The sequence below is a fragment of the Microtus pennsylvanicus genome, chromosome 3 (assembly GCF_037038515.1).
Source record: "Microtus pennsylvanicus isolate mMicPen1 chromosome 3, mMicPen1.hap1, whole genome shotgun sequence".
NCBI classification, from domain to species: Eukaryota; Metazoa; Chordata; class Mammalia; order Rodentia; family Cricetidae; genus Microtus; species Microtus pennsylvanicus.
Genome location: NC_134581.1, coordinates 53946225 through 53968126, shown reverse-complemented (window position 1 = coordinate 53968126; position 21902 = coordinate 53946225). Strand labels below are relative to the sequence as shown.

Sequence of the window (21902 nt, the reverse complement as noted above, 5' to 3'; positions counted from 1 at the left end):
CACTGAGATCAGCCCTATTGGCCACTTTCTGTGATGTACTCATGAAGACTTAACTAGTGGCTGAAAGAAGCTCTGAACCAGGTTCCCTGCAGCCTAGGGTCTACAGATTACAAGCCTATTTATTGGCCAGATACATCCCTCAGCCAGGGAAGTTTTATATTTTCAACTAAGTTTTTTTTTTTTTTTTGTTTTAAACTTGTCTTTTCCTTCTCTAACCGGAGTTTGACTATGTTATCCAGGCTTGAGCTGGCAATCTCCCTTGCCTTAGCTTCCTGAGTGGCTGAGATGGTATGTATCTGCCATTAACATCTGCCTTGAGTTTTACATGTTTAAAACCTATTTTTAAAAAAAAGCTAGGAAATAGTTGAGGGGAATAAAATAGGAGAGAAACATGTACACATGGCCTAAAATAGTTTCTATCTCATCTTTCAAACAGACGTGTCCTGATCCCTCCTGTAGTCTTTCAAAAATCAAACAGAAATAAGAGCTAACCATGATTTTCTAACAAAAAAAAATGCTTGAAGGCATTTAGACAGATAACATTATTTACTCTTCCCTCCTACTGTGTGAAGTAGGAACCATTTTCTCAATTTTACTGATGAGGGGAAAAAAAGCACAGGAAGTAGTGTTTGAGGCAGAAGACAGTCTCTGAACACTTGGTCTGTAGTGTCAAATATGTAAACTTCTGACTGTAGCATTCATTACCTGAGTGACTGAAGGATAGCATTCATGAAACATGTGTTGCCCAAATTCCGGAGGCCTGTGGCACAGATGGCAGTTGCACTTCCCTGTAACATGGAAGAAGAAGCCATAAGCACTGCCGAGGATGGTTCACTGTTTCAAACACCAACACTAAGCCAAGGTCTCTGCTTGAAACTCTAGTGCCATGCCTATCTGAAAGCACTCCTTTCCCTCTTCTGCCCAGTGAGTACCTCCAGACAGCCTCTCTAGGTAATGTGAGGTCATGGGTGTTTTAGTATCTGTTTCTCAGAAAATACGCATCAACAAGTACCACAGATGCAAGAAAACGGGGAAATACATTTTAAGTTGATACATTTATTTACAAGATCCTACTAAAAATATAAATTGAAAATCACAAACATGCAAACCCCAACTTTTAACTGAAAAGCATACTCAAGTGACAGATGTGTTCCTAGCAATGAGTATGAACCATAAAACACAACCTGAAATTCTTAAAGACAGAGGCTTGGTTCTCTGCAGTTCTACAGATGCCTCCAAGATATATGAATACCAGGAGGTAAATCCTCCAGTCCAACCCAAACATCTCTGCCTGTAATTCAGATGGCTAAGACAGCACCTTTGCCATTTAAAACTTTAGACATTGGTCCATTGACAGCAAAGGGTTAAATGCAAGGCAAAAATACTGCTGGGTCATTAAATATATAGTGACTCTGTTAATCTGAGTGGTTTCTAAAATGAGGATGAATACTTCCATGGTGAAATTACATTAATGAAGCCCTGAGGCAAACAAACAAAAACCCTACCAAAAAAAAAAGTTCAGACCAATAGAATCTAGGGAACTGTACTCAAAAGAGTTTTATGTCAACGTAACACAAGCTAGAGTCATCAAAGACTGTAGATAAGCCTATAGGGCATTTTCTTAATTGGTGATTGATGCGGAAGGCCAAGGGCATGTGTCCTGGTTTCTATAAGAAAGCAGCTGAGCAAGCCAGTAAACAGCACCCTCCATGGCCTCTGCATCAGCTCCTGTCTCCAGGGTCCTGCCCTGACTTCCTTCCATGATGAACTGTGATGTGGAAGTGTAAGCAGAACAAACCCTTTCCTCCTGTAGTTGCTTTGGTCATGGTGTTTCATCAGGACAATAGGAACCCTAAAACAGGAACATTACCAGAAGGAAGCAGGCTTTCAGCATCACAGAAGGTGCCTGAATAAGGACTAAGAGTGAACTGCTTGGACAGGATGTGCAGGGTGTGATGAGCCACGCCTTTAATCCCAGCACTCAGAGGCAAAGGCAAGCTGGTATTTTAGTTCAAGGCCAGCCTGGTCTAGAAAGTTCCAGGCTGGCCAGGACTAGGTAGTGAAACCCTATCTCAAACAAACAAAAAAAAAAAACTTGAACTGCTTGCAGAGTGGTAAACACCTTTAATCCCAACACTGGGGAAGCAGAGACAGGCAAATCTCTAAGTGAGGCCAGCCTTGCCTACATAGAGTTCTAGGATAGCCAGGGCTACATAGACCACCTCCAAAGGAGGGGAGGGGTGTTTTATAAGTGGCAACCATTTTTGCAAAACACTTCAAGACACATTAATAAAAATCTATAACAGGTCAAAGCACAGTTGTTAGAGCTCTAACAGTGATTAGACCTTAATTCTTGCATAGGAACAATTTTTCAATACTTACATTTACTTTTAATAACTTGCTGTTTAGTGATGAGTTTTCCAATAATTTTCTTTTTCTATGCCTGTCAGCTGTAAAAGCTGAGCTATTAAGATATAAACAAACAGTTAAAAAGACACTAATGAATACATGATATGCAGCAAGCTAAAGGATAAACCCGAATTGCCCTCAACATCTAAGGTAGAGTCCAGCCTAGCTGCTTTGTGAGGCCATCAAGTGACCGACCAGTCAGGCCCACTAGTATCTGAAGTGATCTGAGACTTTTCACTCCCTGGAAATCTCCACTGCTCCTCCACAGCACGGGGAGAGCCGATGCTACTCCCAACAATGGTTAGGAGTTATGGTCTGTAAGATATGCGTTCCTTCCTGACAAGAGACTATGAAGCTTCAAAATTCAGAAGATCTGTTGCTCGTGACAAAAGGAAAACCCTGATCTTACACAATGGATAGGAAACTTAACAGCTTTTCTCAAACAATATGCTGTTTCTTTCTTTCTTTTTTCTTTCTTTCTTGATCTGGAAAAGATGTTGAACTTCAGTTTGCCTCAGTGGACTGCCTTCTGTCCGCTGTGAGGCATGAAGCAGCACAAGGACACAGGCATGGATAACCTAACTCATCTGATTTAGTTATATGGCAAAGGACATTTCAAAATAAATCCTTATACTACACTAGGAAAATCTTTAAAATTCAGAGTTACTCCCATCCTCACAGTATCGCCTTAAAGTTACCAAGAGAACTATCTGAAGGAATAAAAATTACCACTCAACAGTCCAGGCTTTAAGTCTGCCAATTCTTTTCTAAAATTTGAATTATCAAAGATACACTTGTTTTTCTTTCCATAACTTCATGTCTTTGGAACATAGGTCTGGTATCAGTTGCTTCAAGCACTTGTGAGCCCTTGGTGACAAGATATTAAACTATTCTTTTACCTGTTCTGGAAATGACACAAAACATGCTACTTAGTAAACATGACTAATATCTTTCAGGCTTAAACTACCTGAATAAAGCATTTGGCTTTTGAAAATACATTTTAAAATATATTTTATACTGTTATTCTCAAATAGTAGAATCCTCTAGACTAGTGGTTCTTAACCTGTGGGTCACAATCCCTTTCAGGGTTCAACAACCCTTTCAGAGGGGTCATATATCAGATATTTACATTAAGATTCATAACAGTAGTAAAATTAGTTATGAAGTAGCAATTAAAATAATTTTATGGTGGGGTCCCCACAACATGAGGAAGTGTATTAAAGGGGCACAGCATGAGGCAGGTGAGAACCACTGCGCTAGAACTAAACTCTCCAACAGAATGATCACTCCTCGCTATACATAGCTATTTAAACTTAATTAAAATTGAAAGTCATTTCTCAGTGACTTAGAGGCTTCTCGGGGCTTCTGTTTCTTGTCACACATGGCCCATGCTGCTCACCTCCAATGAAAAGAATTAAACGCACTTTGAAAAAGTAAGTAGTCAAAAGTTGACACAACTACCTAGACCCAAAATATTAACTATTTTAATTCTTCCCTTTCATCTTTATAATCTATTCTGCAGTGAAATATATGTAACTTTAGTTAAAAAAGACACTATATAGTGTTGAAACAGAAGATATTTTTTTCCTTTATTATTCTGAAATATTCTACTAGTTTACACTCAGCTGATATGTTTTCACAATACTTTTAGTACACCAACTGCCAAAATAAATCAGATGGACATGACAATGTGGGTGACTGTGAGGAGCCACCCAGGTTTCATTTGAGTCGGCTGTCATATCCTGCAGCTTCAAAGGCATTGCTATGCGGATTTCTATTTATCATTTCAGTTCTGGGTCCTGGGAGTTTTATCTGAATAAGCAATTTGGCTACAGCAAGACAAGTTTTCAAATAAATTCTTATATTTCCTTAGGTCACAAAGCTCTTTGTAATTTCAAGTTCTATGTACTTTTCTACCAAGAAGAAGAAGAAATTGAGGTGCTATGTTGTGGTTTATTTGTGTAGTGCACACTCAAGACACTCGAACCTAACTTCTCTTTAAATACTGAAATCTGTTTTTCAAAGCAGATCTTCAGTATATTAACCATAAACTTTTTAATGCCGAATATTTCTACAATTATCTTAATGTCCTTTCATGCATCTTCCTTGCAACCACCAAATTCTTTCTTGTGAGTGAACTGAATAGCTTGTAGCTTTGTGGGTAGTAATTTAAAGACAGGCTCTTGGACCTTGGATATGGTTTACGGAAAGTACTGAATGAAATATGGGCAGAGTTTCAGAAATATAAACCCAAGGCTTTGTTTATCAACATTTCAACTGCATTCATATATCAAGCTGGTAACCGAGTGGTCCCTCCCCTTTCCAGGACCCACTACTCACTTTTCCAAGTTCTGTAAGTGTTCTCTCACTTTCTGCACCAGGCCCAGCTTGGTGTCATTGACCACAAAATCGTCACAGCGATAACTGCAAAGAAAATACTAATCAATGTGTGTAAGAAGCTTGAGGGAAGCGCAGGAGCAAGCACTGAGATGCCTGACTGCTACCAGCAGTCACAGGCTCTGCAGACCACTGTGCCGAGCTAACTTAACAAGGATTTGGATTCCACATGGAATGTTTTTAAGAGCCTTCACTTAAAGCCACGTAGGCAATGAACACTAGCATATTTTTTACGTTTTTATTTAAAAAGCTCTACAGTGCTTCTTTTGAAATAAGCTGTTTCGTGGGCTACATTTTTTGTTAGTGGAGCTAAAAAGAAAGGGAAACAAGAAGTGTCCATTTTCCCCTGGTAGCATTAAACCTCACAGCTTACAATGATACCTCTCAACCCAAATTAATGAGGAATTTGGGGGAGGAAAAACCAAAGTGAAAAGTAGAGAAAAGGTAATCAACCTGTAGGGATATCTGCAGATAAAAACTTAAAAAATCATATTAAACACTTAACTACTAGAAAAAGAATTCTGATGAATTGGAAAGATCTTCCAGTCCTAACCTGAATCTTTCAGTACAGTGATAAGGACTCAAGAAAAATTGTTTACGGTATTTTTAAAAATGGATAGTTTATGTGGCCTCAAGTCAGAAAGTAAATAATACAAGGAATTACATAGAATAAACTTAGACTTGAGCATTAGCATTTAGTTTTTTCCTGGAGGTCAGTTTTAACAAAAACTACTTGTAGACTAAGACTATAGGGTTTTTTTTAATTTTTTGCTTTGTTTTTAATATGCAGCTTTGTATAAAACCACTTATTAAGCACCAAAAAATAATGAAAATAGCATTCTAAACAAACAAAATTTTGAAAGCTTAACAATTAATAAAAAAGTAGGTCATCTAACAGAATCCCAAAATATGTCTCATATATATGAAATTAATTGGCAAGAAAGGGAAGTGATGGGAAAATAATTTAAGAAAACAATTACACACAAGCATATGGCATGGCAGCTATTCAAAGCAGTGAAAACTTAAGTGCATGTGTGTAAAGATTACTGAGCACACACCCTCACAAACTGACCACCCACACTTGTCAATCAGGATTTCTCTAAGACAGCCTACAAGTTCTCAGGGTCAATTCCTAACTTTCCCACACTCAGAGCAAACTTTCACACCCTGGGACTATCATTCTTTCTAGACTCAAGATGACTACAAAAAGAAAAGGTTTAATTACTCCTCTTCTCAGAATATGTATTAAGGTGACCTTATCTTTGAAAATCTGTGCTTCAAGCACTTGGTACCTCAGTGAACATTAAGCTTCCCTGAAGAATGAATTACATTTTTATTTCATGTTTCCATAAATGAATGCTTATCTTTTAGATAAAACAACACAAAAGTGTTCAAAACAAAAATCACTCCAATTGCCAACATTCACTAGGAGATTCGGTCTAAGAGCATCTTCAGATCACAAGATGCTACCACATGTAATTGAGAAGTAAGCCTCTAACTGCTTCCTGAAGGTTATTGCTTTGTTCAAAGAAACAAATGGTTTCAAATTAAATAACTGGTTTGCTTTTTAAAGTATGGTTTTTGTTATGACAAGGATTCAGCCTAGGATATAAAATGACATTGGTTAAAGTAATATTTTTACATATTGAAATATACAGTTTTATAATCTTGCCTTGTTCTTAGCCAGCCTGGTTCAAGTTGGTCAAGTTGCTTCCTCTCTCTGAATGAGGCACTCTGCTAAATTGTAGACGGAGCTGTGCTAACGTGGCTAAACACCAACAGAACTGGACTCACTTTCACAAAGTTTCATTAGTGTGTTTAACTTAACAACTGATGCAGTGTCAGACCTTTCCCTATTAGCCACAGCTTCAGTCTGTTGAACTGTATTTTGATTTCATCCTTAGAATGGAGGAAATGACAGTGTACATGCCAAGTGCTTGCATCATTTCTAGCCTTACACAGAACATCACCATCATGCCAACAGAGTCTGACATTCCAAGGAAACAATGGAGAAATGTAATATGTTTACAGCAGCATGTTGTGCAGATAGCACCAGTTACAGGAATACCTAAGTAAATTATGATTGATAAGCAAACTGAAATATCAAATATAATCTTTTCCAAGATTAAGAATGGAGGGGCTGTGGAAATTTGCTGTTCAAGTGTGAGACCCTGAGTTCATGGACAGCATCTGCATAAAAATAGCATGGTAGTCCAGGCGGTGGTGGCGAACGCCTTTAAACCCAGCACTCAGAAGGCAAAGGTAGGCGGATCTCTGTGAGTTCGAGGCCAGCCTAGTCTACAAGAGCTAGTTCCAGGACAGGCTCCAAAGCCACGGAGAAACCCTGTCTCAAAAACCAAAAACAAACAAAAAAAATTGCATGGTAGCATGAGACTATGATCCCAGTACTGTGGACTGAGAGGGGTGGGCAGAGATAAGAGAATATTGAGGGCTCCCCTAGGCCAGGTACAGCAAGCTCTAAGTTCAAAAAACTAAGATGAAGAGCAACAAAGGAGGACTCCTAATACTGATGCACACAGAGGCAAGCTCAATCATAGATATGTGTGCATTTATGCATACACTAAACACACAAAAAGAATGGGGAGAAATTTGTTTTTTCAAAACAGGGATTCTCTGTGTAGCCTTGGCTGTCCTAGTAACAGCTTTGTAGACCAAGCTGGCCTTGAACTCAAGAGCTCTACCTGCCTCTACCTCCCAAGTGCTGGATTAAAGGTGTATGTCACTATGCTAAGCCTACTTAAAAATTTTTTCAGAATGGGGGGAATTTTAATATTCAGATAAAGATATACTATTGAGACATAAATCAAGTAGAGATTAGAAGAAAAATAAATATATTAAAGGTGGCTTATCACAAAGTAAAGAACAGTAATTACAATGAAAAAAAACATAAAATGTATAAAAAACTTCTTGAGCCAGGCAGTGGTGGCGCACGCCTTTAATCCCAGCATTTGGAAGGTAGAGATAGGTGGATCTCTGTGAGTTCAAGTCAGCCTGGTCTACAGAGCAAATTCTAGGACAGCCAGGGATGTTACACAGAGAAACCCTGCCTAAAAAAAAAAAGGAGGGGGGGCTGGAGAGATGGCTCAGTGGTTAAGAGCATTGCCTGCTCTTCCAAAGGTCATGAGTTCAATCCCCAGCAACCACATGATGGCTCACAACCATCTGTAATGAGGTCTGGTGCCCTCTTCTGGCCTGCAGACATACATACAGATAGACTATTGTATACATAATAAATAAATAAATATTTTAAAAAAACTTTTTGAAATAATAAATTACACAAATAGGAATTTTTCAGAAAATGGATTTTAACATAAAAAGTTGCCCTTAGGTAAAAAATAAATAACTGAAGAAATTAGCCTCAACCAATGACTTCAGAAATTAAGATGATTTTCAGAGGCGTGGAGCACCAATTAGTTATCCAATACCAAGAGATAAGCCCTGAGATCATATACATACTTAGCAATCCATATTTATGTATTTAGGAATACACATACATATGCACATATGTATGTATGTAACAATTAAAGAAAAAGAGGCCATGAATTTGAGAGAAAACAAAGAGACTGCACGGGACAAGTTGGAGGGAGAAAAGGGAAATGCAGAACATGATAGATAAGAGTATAATTTCAAAAAATAAAGTTATTATTAAAAACCAGAAAGAGGGACTAGAGAGATGGCTCAGAGGTTAAGAGTACTGGCAATTCTTACAGAGGTCCTGAGTTCAATTCCCAGCAACCACTTGGTGCCTCCGAGGTACCTATAATGAGATCTGGTGCCTTTTTCTGACATGCATGTATGCAGGCAGGCAGAACACTGTATACAGAATACATAAATCTTTATTTTAAAAAAAAAAAAACAGTAAGAGGTACTGAGGCTGGGCATTAGTGGTGTATATCTTTAATTCCAGCCCTTGATCAGAACGAGACCAGCATGATCTACATACTGAGTTCCAGGTCAGCCCAGTCAGGGTTACATAGCCATGGATGGATGGATGGATGGATGGATGGATGGATGGATGGATGGATGGATGATGGATGGATACATGGATGGATGGATGATGGATGGATGGATGGATGGATGGATGGATGGATGCAGGGTAAGAGGTACTACTCAGTTGATACTTGGGTGTGCTGTGTCTCATATTATGCACAATTTTACATAAAAATACCTTCATTTATCAGCAACCTTAACAAAAAAATGATCTCAGGTGAGAGCTCTTAGCCTAGCAGTGCAGTGCCTCTCTGTGGTCCCAGCATTTCAAAGAGAGACAAATCAAAATCATGCTATCAACATTTTAAGATTTGTTTTCACGATTGTCACTTTCAGATAGATAAGAAAACTTTCTATCAAGACAATGTTCTATCAGAAATCTGGATTTCTTAATACTGTTTCCCTTTTTAAAACATGATATAATTACCGCAAATATCTGTGATCTCGAATCACCTGTATATCATGGTGGCAGTGATTAAAAGTGTTTAGGATAAATACACAAATGTGACTCATCACAGTTTACAGAATTATCAAAATAAATAGAAGATATTGAGTTAATGACCACATATTTTCTGCCAACATTGGCTGTTTGAGTTGTGGAAGAGTTTACCAAGGCTTATCCTGATGTCAGTCAGACAAGGAATGTTGACACCCACCCACATCAAGAGGCTAAAGCAGGAGAAACATGATTTGGAGGCCCGCCTAAGCTACACATCAAGACACAATACTAATAATAAAGCATAGGCTTTAACTGTATCAGCATTGTGTAAACTTGCAGAACTTGAGAAAAATGTGAAGGGTGACTATGTTCATGCAGATACACTGAGGTGAGTTTTAGTTTGCAGTATGCCATTTGAGATAATACAAGTTATTACGAGAGTTCATGAATTACTTGAACAGATGTATCTAAGTTAAAAAATTTCAAATCTAAATAAAATCAACTGCTCTCATGAGTCAGTTTTCCCATCAATATAAATGCAATTAAGAGAAAAAACTTGGCACCCCCTTATTTTAATAATATATGAAATAGTATGACTCTACAAGTTAATTTTTTTATTTGACTTTCACTTACTCATTTACTGTGTTTCTGTATGAATGTATGTGACACCCATATAGTTGAACAACAGGCAAACAGACTCTCTCTTCCCACCATGTAAGTCGTTGGGATCAAACTCAGGTGCCAGCCTTGGTAGTAAGGACCCTTACCCATTGAGCCATCCTGCTGACTCTGACTCTACTTCCCCTTTAATTGAAAATAGATTTTCAGGCCGGGCGGTGGTGGCGCACGCCTTTAATTCCAGCACTTGGGAGGCAGAGGCAGTGGATCTCTGTGAGTTCGAGTCCAGCCTGGTCTACAAGAGCTAGCTCCAGGGCAGGCTCCAAAACTACAGAAAAACCCTGTCTCAGAGGGGAAAAGAAAATAAATAAAATAGATTTTCTTCTCACATATTATGAATGTTTCCCCCCCCTCTATAGCTTCCAGTTCTTTTCCACCGCCCCTCCCATTAGATCCGCTTCCTTTCTCCCTTTCAGTAGAAAACAGATTTCTGAAGAATAATAAAATATAATAAAGCAAAACCTATGACATTGGAATCAACAGAACAAACAAAAGGAAAAGAGCTCAAAGGAGAGCACAGAACTCAGAGGCCACATTTGCACAGTCTGGAATCACAGAAAACACTAAACTGGAAGCCATTTAATTCATATGCGAAAGACGTGTAGGGGAAAAAAGGATGGAGATATATATACACACACACATATATTAAGAAGTATTTTTTAAAAAAACAAAAATGAAAAACTCCAACACAACACTGTGAGAAAAGGACCCTCCAAAGACGCTGTTGAGTGCATTTTCTATTGGCATCCACTGCTGGGCATGCAGTCTGCCATTAAGAGTAGTCTGCCCATTGGAGGAAACTAAATTTTCATTTACAAGCCTCCTCACCCCAGTATAGCCATAACTATCCTATTTATTTTGCTTAGGAAGAGTGTAGTTGGCTTTTGTTTTGGTTTGGTTTGTTTTTACTCTTTGGGTGCCTATCACCCAGCTCCCAAATTTACATACGGAGACTTATTCTTACTTATGAATACCTGGCTTTAGCTTGGGTTGTTTCTAATCAGCTTTTCTAACTAAGTATCCTGTTTCTCTTTAAGTTTTACCTCTGATTTTTTGCCTTTTTTTATTTAAGGTTTTATTTATTATTTATTAATATACAGTACTCTGCCTCCATGTATGCTTGCAGACCAGAAGAGGGCACCAGATTTCGGTTGCTGAGAATTGAACTCAGAACCTTTAGAAGAGCAGGCTGTGCTCTTAACCTCTGAGCCATCTCTCCAGCACCAGCTTTTTTTATTCTATGTATCTTTCTTTCCTTCTTACTGTGTGGCTAGCCCCTTGCATTCTCCTCTCCTTCTCCTTTTCTCACTCCTCCTTCTCTTGCCTAGATTTCTCCTCCTATTTCTTCTTTCTGCATTCCATATGCCTGTGAATTTCATGATTTAACAGATGACTAGTACTTCACTGTGTAGGTATACAACATTTTTTTTATCAATTCTGTTGAGGGACAGTGATTCCAATTTCTGGCTATTATGAATGAAGCTGCAGTAAACACGGCCAAACAAGTGTCCCTGTGTTAGGATAAAACAACCTTCAAGTATATTTGCCCAAGAGTGGTATAGCTGGATCTTGAGATAGATTCCCATACTGATTTCCAAAGTAACTGTGCAAGTTTGCACTCCTACCAGCAAAGGAAGAGTTTTCCCAATCCTCAATATCTTCACTGGCATGAGCTGTCACTTTTGATAGTGATTTTAGCTATTCTGATAGGTGTAAAATATATAATCTCACAGTAGTTTTGGTTCGCATTTCCCTGATGACTAAGAATGTTGAACATTTTTAAGTGTTTCTCAGCTGTTTTGAGTTTCCTCTTTTGAGAATTCTATTTAGATCTGTACCCTATTTTTAAATCATATTATATTTTCTTGATATCTAGTATTTTGAGTTCTTAATATATTTTTGATTTTAGCCTTATCAGATGTGTAGCTGTTAAAAGTCTTTTCCCATTCTGTAGTTTGCTGCTTTGTCTGAATGACGGTATCCTGTTCCATGGAGAAAATTGATCAGTTTCATGAGGTCCCATTTGTTAATTGTTGGTCTTAGTGCCTGTGCTAATAGGGTTCTATTCAGAAAGTCTTCCAATGAGCTCAAGGCTATTTCCCACTTTCTCCTCTTTCAGGCTCAGAGTATCTGGTTTTATGTTGAGGTCTTTGATCGACTTGGGCTTGAGTTTTGTGCAGGGTGACAAGTATGATTCTATTTAAATTCTTCTACATGCAGCCATCCAGTTTGACCAGCATCATTTGTTAAAGATGCTTTGTTTCCCAGTTTTTATTTCGGGCTTCTTTATTAAAAAAAAAAAAAATCAGGTGCCCACAGGTATTTATGACTGGGTTTTCAATTAGAGTCCATTGATCAATATGTCTGTTTTTGTACCAATACCGTGCTGTTTTTATTAATATAGTTCAGTAGAACAACTTAAAATCGGGGATGGTGAGACCTCCAGCAGTTCTTATATTATTCAAAATTGTTTTAGTTATCTTGGGTTTTTTGTGTTTCCATATGAAGTTGAAGAGTGTCCTTTCAAAATGTATGAAGAACTATGTTGGAATTTGATGGGGATTGTACTGAATATGTATATTGTGTTTTGTAGGATGACCATTTTAACTATATTAACTTTACTGATCAACAAGAATGGGAGAGCTTTCCATCTTCTGATATCTTCTCCAATTTCTTTCTTCAGTGTCTTAAGGTTTTTGTCATACAAGACTTTTACTTGCTTGGTTAGAGTTACCCCAAGATATCACATGCAATGTATAAACATACATGCAGGCAAAACACACACACACACACACACACACACACACACACAGAGAGAGAGAGAAATTTTTTTTAAGTATTTACAACTGCCCTGCATCTCAACACTCTTAATGTCACTAGTAAGAAAACTTATTAGGATATAATTTTTATGTATTTGATTTTTACGACACTACACTGAAGGCAAAGGGAGCATCAATAAATGTTGGTTTTCCGTCTCCTTTTTTTGGGGGGGGAGGGGTGCTTTTCAGTGTAGCCCTGGCTGTCCTGGAACTTACTCTGTACACCATGCTGGCCTTGAACTCAGAGATTTCCCCCTGCCTCTGCCTCTGCCTCCCAAGTGCTGGGATTAAAGGCATGCACCACCACCGCCACCACCTGGCAATGTTGGTTTTCTTCCTTTATTCCTCTCCAGCCTCCTACTTCTTGATTTAAATAATCTTGATTTATTATCTTCCCTGGCCCAAGAACAAAATTGCACGTGTGCATACTCCAGCACATGAAGATGCAAGTGCTACACAGAGCTTAGCTGAAATGCACCAGAAAGCCCCTCTCCTGGGTTCTCCGTGACTTGTGATAGGAGAAACTAGGACAGCACAAGGAAATCAAAATTCAGAAAATCTTAACATTTCCAGAAGCCACAGACTGTCTGTATCCCTAAACCAATTGTTAAGCTATCATATATATACTCACGTGATCTTTTCCTTAGCGGTTTTCAGTGACTCTTCAAGTAAATGTGAGCTCTACTTGTTAACAGACTATCTTTTTTGTTTGTTTGTTTGGTTGGTTGGTTTTTTGTTTTTCGAGACAAGGTTTTTTCTCTGTGGTTTTGGAGCCTGTCCTGGAACTAGCTCTTATAGACCAGGTTGGTCTCGAACTCACATTGATCCGCGCAACACACTATCTTTTAGTAAGGAGAAAGGCTCATCATTTAGTAGAAAAGGGAAAACAACAACAAAAGCAAAACAAGAAAAATTAGGTAAATTGAATATTAAAATGAAAAATAATATTTACAAATCATATTTGGAGAGCTGGAAGGACAGCTCTTCCTGAGGAAGCAAATTCAGTTCCCAGCACCCATGGGAGATGGGCTCACAAACCACTTCTAACTCCAGCTCTAGGGGAATCCAATGCCGTCCCTCTTCTGATCTCCACAGGCATCTGCACACACGTGACATACACTCAGACACATACATATATGTATGAATTAAACCTGATTTTTTTAAAATTAGAGAATATATTTAGTAACAGCAGTTTTATTAAAATGAGGGTTGGTTTTCAATACTTATAAAATACATTTTTTTTGCTTTTAAGATAAAATAATCTGAAGCTTCTTTGAAAATGAATGTTGGCTGACAAGTGGAATTAACTCACTTACTAAATATTTAACTATTAAAATATACTACTGAGTTTATTTTTAAGGCACAGTTATTTGCCATTATTTTGTTTTGTTTTCTGTTTTTTGAGACAGGGTTACTCTGTAGACCAGGCTGGTCTCGAACTCACAGAGTCCACCTGTGTCTGCCTCCTGAGTGCTGGGATTAAAGGTGTGCACCACCACTGCCCAGCTCTATTTGCAATTATTTTAATTAACAAAGATTACTTTGAAATTGGTTTCTTTCTGGACCTTCTATCAGATTTCTTCCTTAAAATTTTTTAACTAAATTAAAATTAATTTAGTTAGTTTAAATTCAGATATGCTGAGACTAAATTATCCAGTACTAACCTAGCCACACGGGGCTACTTAAATTCTTCTTAGTAAAATAAATTAAAACAAAGTACTGAATTTCTCAATTATACTCATGACATATAACTTCCCAATTGCTACTATACTGAATAACACACATGCCATACCCAAAACCAGAGACAATGTCCACCTCTGTCTTAACTTTAATGTTCTCCACACAGCATTTGCTTGTTTCACCACTGCTGTTGATGGTATTTTGGAAGTTACTAATGCCATAAGGTTTCACATCAAATTCTTGATTAACTAAGTAAATATACCTAATGAAGCGATTCTTTATTCATCTGAAACAAGAAGGAACCATTATGCAAAGGAAGCAACTTTGTTAACCAATGGTGAAGGAGCAAACACTTCATAAAAAGCATGTTAAATACCACAAAGGAAAGTAGCTAGGATTCAGAAAGCACCTCTTTTTCATTCAAATGCATAACATTTTGATATTTACAAGTAGAACCAAACACTTTATTATAAATGACAGATACTGAAGAAAATGCAAGCTGACATTCTACTACATATTTCAAACTTGAAGTTAAAATTCAAAAGAAAGTCTTTAGAAATCAAGAGTATATTTAAATTCTTTTATTAAATTCTACTGTCTTAGCCTCAAATTTCCAATTATGAAAATGAAGAGAGTACACTCAGATAAAATACCCGTCCTCTGCTAAAATCAGATAAGCACTGGCTTATTAAAGAAGTCTTTCATGATTTGAGGTCGCTTCTATTACAAAGTTTCTTTTTAAACTTCAAAACACAATTTTGAAGTAAATCTCTCCCTGCTTTCCATTCCTTAAAACACCGACAGCTTCTGTCTATGCTACGATCTCCATTACTCAGAAGGACGGCCTGAGCCCAGGAGTCCAGGCCAGCTTAGACAACACAGTGAAGAGACCCTGCCACCCCTCCCCATCCTTCAGGGAAAAGGAGGGAATCTGAGGCAGGAGAGGAGAAGCAATCCCAATACTCAGGAACAAAGCACGGGTTTGGGGCCAGCCTTGACCACAAAGCTAGACCCTACCTTCAAGGGGAGGGGAGGAGAGGGATGAGGGGGAGAAACCAGCCAACCTGGGCAGTGACGGCACATGCCTTTAATCCCCATCACTCAGGAGACAGAGGCAGGTGGATCTCTTTGAGTTCAAGGTTCACTGAGTGAGTTCCAGGATAGCCAGGGCTACACAGAGAAACTGTCTCAAAATACCAAAAAGGGGGGGAAAGATCAAATCTTTATTTAAAGAGTTTATGTGACAATAATTTTTTTATTTTTTAATAATAACATAAAAATAAAATTAATCTGAAATACAAGCAGTTTTAGACATGAATGGGTTCATATTTCATATTAGTTTGAAGGGATGCTTTTGGTAAAAAGACATTCTAGTAATTTTAATATTTTTTTCGTAATCCATTCTCATTCGGCTACTGCTCACAAGGATTAAAGCTGACTAAGTCAGATATCAACGAATTATTTGGTATTTTTTTTTTCTTTCTTTCTTTTTTTTAAAAAAAAGACAGGGTTTCTCTGTGGCTTTGGAGCCTGTCCTGGAACTAGCTCTGTAGACCAGGCTGGTCTCGAACTCACAGAGATCCGCCTGCCTCTGCCTCCCGAGTGCTGGGATTAAAGGCGTGCGCCACCATCGCCCGGCTATTTGGTATTTTTAATCTATTGCCATCATATGTCTATTTACATAAAACTAATTTCAATTTGTGTTTCTTTTCAACTGCAGTAACGTATACCACATATAATTCCATTTGTATCAGAAAGGGAACAGGATGATCAATAAACTGAAGATTGGTCTTTATATAAAAATTTTGGGAAGATTTTCACTACTGAAATCATCCTTTATCTGTTTCATGTCAGCTGGATTTTCTGAGGGAGTGGGCTTATGCCAAACCACAACTTTTACCGTATATGCCTTCCCTTTGTAGGCTCTCTTCTATCAGAATTAGTGTATACGCTTTCTCTCCTCTGCTTATGTTAGGATTACCGTATATGCCTTCTCTCTGGAGGCTCTGCTAACATCAGAATTAAAAGGGGGCCCCTGCCTATCCGCAGAAGGGAAAGTGTTTGCCTTCTGTCATGCGCCTTCAGCCCTTTATGATGACCAAAGGACACAATATTGCAGATTTGATACATCCTTTCCCCTTTTAAAAGACAGCTAACCGGGGCTGGAAGTTAAGAGCATTGCCTGCTCTTCCAAAGGTCCTGAGTTCAATTCCCAGCAACCACATGGTGGTTCACAACCATCTGTAATGGGGTCTGGTGCCCTCTTCTGGCCTTCAGGCATACACATAGACAGAATATTGTACACTAAATAAATAAATAAATAAATATTAACCAAAAAAAAAAAAGACTGCTAACCAAATCTTCTCCACCCCAGTACTAGAGACTGAACTAGGCTTTCCACACTTGGCAAGTGTTTCAGTACTGAGCTCCTGCCCCAGTCCTTCGTCATTCAAACATACACTGCTTAGTCTGCATAAGACAAAGAGGAAAACAGAAAGATCGAAGAGGTGGCGTCTGTAGTCTCCAAGGAGATTTATAAACGACTGACATGGAACAGGAAATGACTAGTGTCCTGGAACCTAGAGTTCAGTAGAGATTATCCCCTGTAAATGGAGTTAGGAAAAAGGAATTTTCAGTGATAACTTTATATGCAAGGAAGGGGCAGAGCAAGACTCTTGGAAAAAGAAAACAAAGACAAAGACTGTAAGCAGGGGTTGGGAAAATGGTGCAGTTGGCAAAGAACATATTCCAAGGACCTGTGTTATCTCCAATACCCATGTAAAAGCTGGGATATCTGTAACCCCAGCCCTGGGGAAGCAGACAGGAGACCCCTTGAACCTCTGGGCAGACAGTGTTGTCTAACGTAAATCCCAGAGATCCTGTCTCCAAACACCAAGGTTATGGCACGTAGGCAATGACATCTGAACAACTATGGAATGACATGTAAGTGCACACACATGAATACACACAGGCAATAACAACTGTTAGCCTCAGAATACCTTATAACACCAACCATAAAGGAGTGGGGAGGGCTTCACAAAATTGGGTGTAGTGGCTCACACCTGTAATCCCAGCATTTGAGAGGATAAATCCTGGGCTCCTATTGACCAAGATCAAGGACAGCCTGCATATTTTAGCAAAACTTTGTCTCAAATTAATAAAAAATAAAAATAAAAAGAGACTGGGACACAAATCAGTAGTGTTTGCTGAGCATGTGCGATCCTGAGCTAGGTTCAATCTGGGTAAGCTACTAGGGGAAGTGGAAGAAGAGCTGAAGTCAAAATGCTTAACAATCCAATATTCAAGTATTTTTACCTTTGAACATTATCATTCATTCTAGCCATTGGAAACCTAATGTACAAGGAACTTCCTAAACAACATTGAGAAATGACACAATACCCCTACTCGGAGAAATCTGTTTCTCTCTAACAGTTAAAGTATGGGGGGAAAAAACTAATTCAAACCAAAGCTTCATGAACTCACATCAATCACCAATTCCTTTGGGGGATTTACATGTCAGTGTAATTTGCAGTGTGGTTCCCTGGCATTTTGTTCTCAAGCCTACAAATGCAGCTAATGTGACCCCTCCAGCTGCAGCTTCCTTCCTGCATTTCTGAAGCTCTGGGTATCTACACACTTACAGCTCTGTTCAACCGCACACAAAAGACTGGCGATTGGCCAAAAAGCTTCTGCCACTCCCGGGTGCATTCTCCACCAAGGTTCAAGATTTTCTAATTCAATTTGGCCATGAAATGATGCCTACTACCTTTGCATGCTACAGTAATGTAAAAGAAATTAAACTCCAATGTCAAGCTAACAAAAATGCAAAGCCAATAAAATATATAATAGATGTTCTTATAGAGGCCTATGAAAATAATTTCAACCCATTAAGCTGATCCTTGAAATTTCCTCAAAGATTTGCCATTTCCTCAGAATTTTACCAATAGCAAGAAAATCACCAGCAAGCTTTTTACAGCATACAGATCCAACTGTATTGACAAAGCTCCCTTTTGAGCATCCCATGCACACTGCTAACTGGAATCAAGAGTGAATGCTGTCAGCACCTTCACCACACTGGTTGATATGACCTATGACTGTGATGGGGAGATAAGACATTCAAGAATGACCTGAATTTCTGCTGTCACTAAAGCAGTGGTTATAAACACAGAATACATGATTCTATAAGCCAAGAAGCTGTGCCATTCTGATATATAAAAAGGGGCAGGGATTAATGGAGGGCTAGGATATGACTTGGGGTAGAGTCTTCTATAAGGCCTGGCCAGGTTCAAGCACCAGCAGCAACCTGGCTAATGCTTAGTTGTGGTAGGAAGGAATATTCCACACTGTCCTGGGTCTCAGAAAACACTATTACTGAATCTGCACCCATCTCTAAGCTTCTTCTCCCCACCGCTCTATCATTCAAGTACCAAAGAGTACTTGTTAAACCTTGAACAGACATGTTCAATAGTCAAATTTTAACTATGCTAAACCTGTAAAACATTAAAAGGCATGGAAAAGCACTAGTCTAATTTTCTTCCTTTTGCTGGACGTCTTCCTACAGTTAGTTACAGACAGCATGCCCTTCAACAGAAAGTGTGGGTCTCGGAGAAACCCCTGGAAACAAGTGTGGTGACAGAAACTCAGCACTCAGGAGGCTGAGGGAAGAGCCAGCCTGGGTCACACAGCAAAATCCTGTCTCAAACCCCTCACCAAAAGCAAGTCAACAAACGAGGATATTTGGACTTTAAATATCCATTTCTGATCAATACTGCATTCATGTAACATTCAAGGAATATTTAGTAAATACAAATAAGACTGGAAGGGTCTTCTAAATGCCCCCTCACAAAGTCAGCAACTCTAAGAATTGAAAGTAAAACAACTAAAAAACTGTTCATCATAATTTATGATCAGGTAAAAAAAAACTGCTTCACATACAAGTTAAAACTGCAAATTCCAGCTCCTCTCCATATACTGCACGGGAAGGAAATTGCTGAACATTACTTGCAGCCTGAATAACTCATTCCTAAGTAGCCACAAAAAACTGACATGACTTTACTACCATTTACATGAAATGCACATTATATTACAAGGATACAGCAAGGCTCCCAAACTATACTTTTTGGACACAGGATCTAGCTTTGTAGCTCAGAATCTTGCTCAGCCTGAAGAATGCTAGGAATACTGGCATACACCACCTGGCATGGGTATCTCCAACCTCCTCTGAAAGTGTAAGATACTTTACAGGGGAAAACAGCCTGAAATGCTGAGTTGGTAACACTAAATTATTGACATTTATCTCTCAGGGAGTAGAAGAGAACCACAATGAGATAAGGAAGACTATCAAAACAATCTTTCAAACAAAGAAACTTGACTTAGAAGAACACATTTGTTAAGACAATACCATCTCCAGAAAATATCAACTTACCAGTATGTGCTGTAGCTACTGCAATCCATACACACTGTATGCTGAGCTTTCTCTTGCTTTTCTGACCTCTTATGGTTGGGCAAGGTTATCTGTGCATCTTCATAATGTTTTTTTGCATGGCCGTTCACATACCTTACAAAGTCAAATGAAATTTTTATTTTAATTTAAATATTGCTTTTAAAAGTAGTAAAAGATGATGAAATTGTTAACCAAATTAAAATGAGAACTCTTGAAGAAATGAATCGTGGTGAATTATTTATTTAACTACTATTTGCATTACACTATTAACTTCTATGTTGATGCTTTCTCTATAGCTTTTTCTTCTTCTTAGGATTTTTTTTTTTAAAAAAAATCCTAACACCCAGCTTGAGTTATTATAAAAAAAAATAAGTAAATAAACTCTGTAGACAAAACTAATCAACCTCCTTTCACAGGGCCATATGCTGGAGTTGCGCCTACAATGTGAAAGTCAGTAAGGCAGTTTCTGCTCTCCTGGATATGGGACCTTTCCTCTGAAGGCCTCATCAGTGATACTCATAGAAACGCATTTGTTTAGAACAATCCAAACAAAACAAAAATCAACTTACGTTCAGAAAAACAAATTTCTCCATGTGAACAAACAGCCAACAGTTGGTTGTAATCCTACCAGTTTTATGGCTCTCTAGGAGTTTTGTTTGTTTGTGTTTGTTTCTTGATAACAGGGTTTCTCTGTGTACCCCTGGCTGCCCTAAAACTCATTCTGTAGATGAGGGTGGTCTCAAACTCACAGAAATCCATATTCCTCTGCCTCCCGAGTGCTGGGATTAAAGGTGTGCACCATCATCACTCAGTCAACTCAAGCTTAATAAACCATGTTTTATTGTGTTTATTGATGGGGGAGGTTCCATGCCATGGTGCACAAGCAGAAACCAGAATATGATCCCTGAGAGAAGGTTCCCTTCTTACCAAGTGGATCTACCCAGGGGGGATCAGGCTTGGTGGCAAGTGCCTTTACCAACTAAGCCATCTCGCCAGCCCTCATAAATCATTGTATTACAGCAGAACTGTAACAAAGTAAACATCCATATGCATGCTGCACCCAAATGCATCTACAGTTTTCCTAGACTGTGGAATACTGTCCCTGACCTCTACTAGAAAACCCTTAGGACACAAAACATCCCAGTTCTTTGAAAACAACCAGTCTGCAGAAGACAGGAATTACTTAAAACCTCAAGTGGTGAAACAAATGTTGGATCACTGGCACCAAAATAAAAAGACTAAGCAAGCTGGCAGTTTTTTCTGTAAGGTGCCACAGTTGCTCAGGGAGCTGCACTTACCTTGGGGTCGGAGAGTGGTAGTATGTAGTAGGCTCAAATACAGCCTTCTCTACATTCCAGGAAAGCTTATACCCTTAACCTCAATTCAGAATTCAATCATACTTTTTTTATACCTTTTCCCCCTAGACTTTAAAACCATAGATCCTCTGTCTCCAGAAGTAGATTTAGTTTTAAAGTAAAATAACAATTAAGGGTACATGATTAGAAACTAGCCTTTCAAAGTCAGGCCTTTCACACACTAGCCACAGAAGTCAGTAAGTAACCTTTCTGCACTTTGTTTTCTCACCTGTGCATGGAGGTTACAGTATATGTATCATATGGAGTATTGGGCAATTATATTAAATAATCCTGACTCAAAGTGAGTGTGTGTGGTTACTTCACTAGCAGTTCCCTTATACATTTAACTACTGTTTACTCAGAATAATAAACCAATAACTTAGAGACTGGGCCCATGAAGCACTACTGATAGCAGTGTGTTGCACGCTAGGAGCACTTGCTGTTTAACTGAAAAGGTAAACTCTGCCTGTGTGAGCTCAGTAACCTCCTTCATACGCTATCTTTCTAGCGCACACCATGAAGAACAGCAATGAAGAATGCCTTCACAACAACAACAATGAATGGCATAAGCACTGCAGGGTTTTGGAAACTGATCCTCTCTACACAGTACACACAGAGATGATCTTCGGTTATAATACTGTGGTTTCCAAATGTCCTCTATATTTAAACTG

At 38.6% G+C, this 21902-nt stretch overlaps 1 protein-coding gene across 7 annotated transcripts in view; it reads right to left on the bottom strand.

Annotated features, from left to right (window-relative positions):
* The window catches only part of Usp3 (ubiquitin specific peptidase 3), a 77178-nt gene that overhangs the window by 27860 nt on the left and 27416 nt on the right, over nucleotides 1–21902 (bottom strand). For 6 of the 7 annotated variants that reach the window (XM_075965428.1, XM_075965433.1, XM_075965432.1 and 3 more), the window contains 4 exons: nucleotides 19859–19990; nucleotides 4750–4833; nucleotides 2383–2464; nucleotides 706–788 (listed from right to left, as the gene is read on the bottom strand). In XM_075965428.1, the coding sequence (XP_075821543.1) occupies nucleotides 706–788; nucleotides 2383–2464; nucleotides 4750–4833; nucleotides 19859–19990 (381 nt within the window). The remainder of the gene's footprint in view (nucleotides 1–705; nucleotides 789–2382; nucleotides 2465–4749; nucleotides 4834–19858; nucleotides 19991–21902) is intronic. The other variant, XM_075965434.1, reaches the window with a different exon arrangement.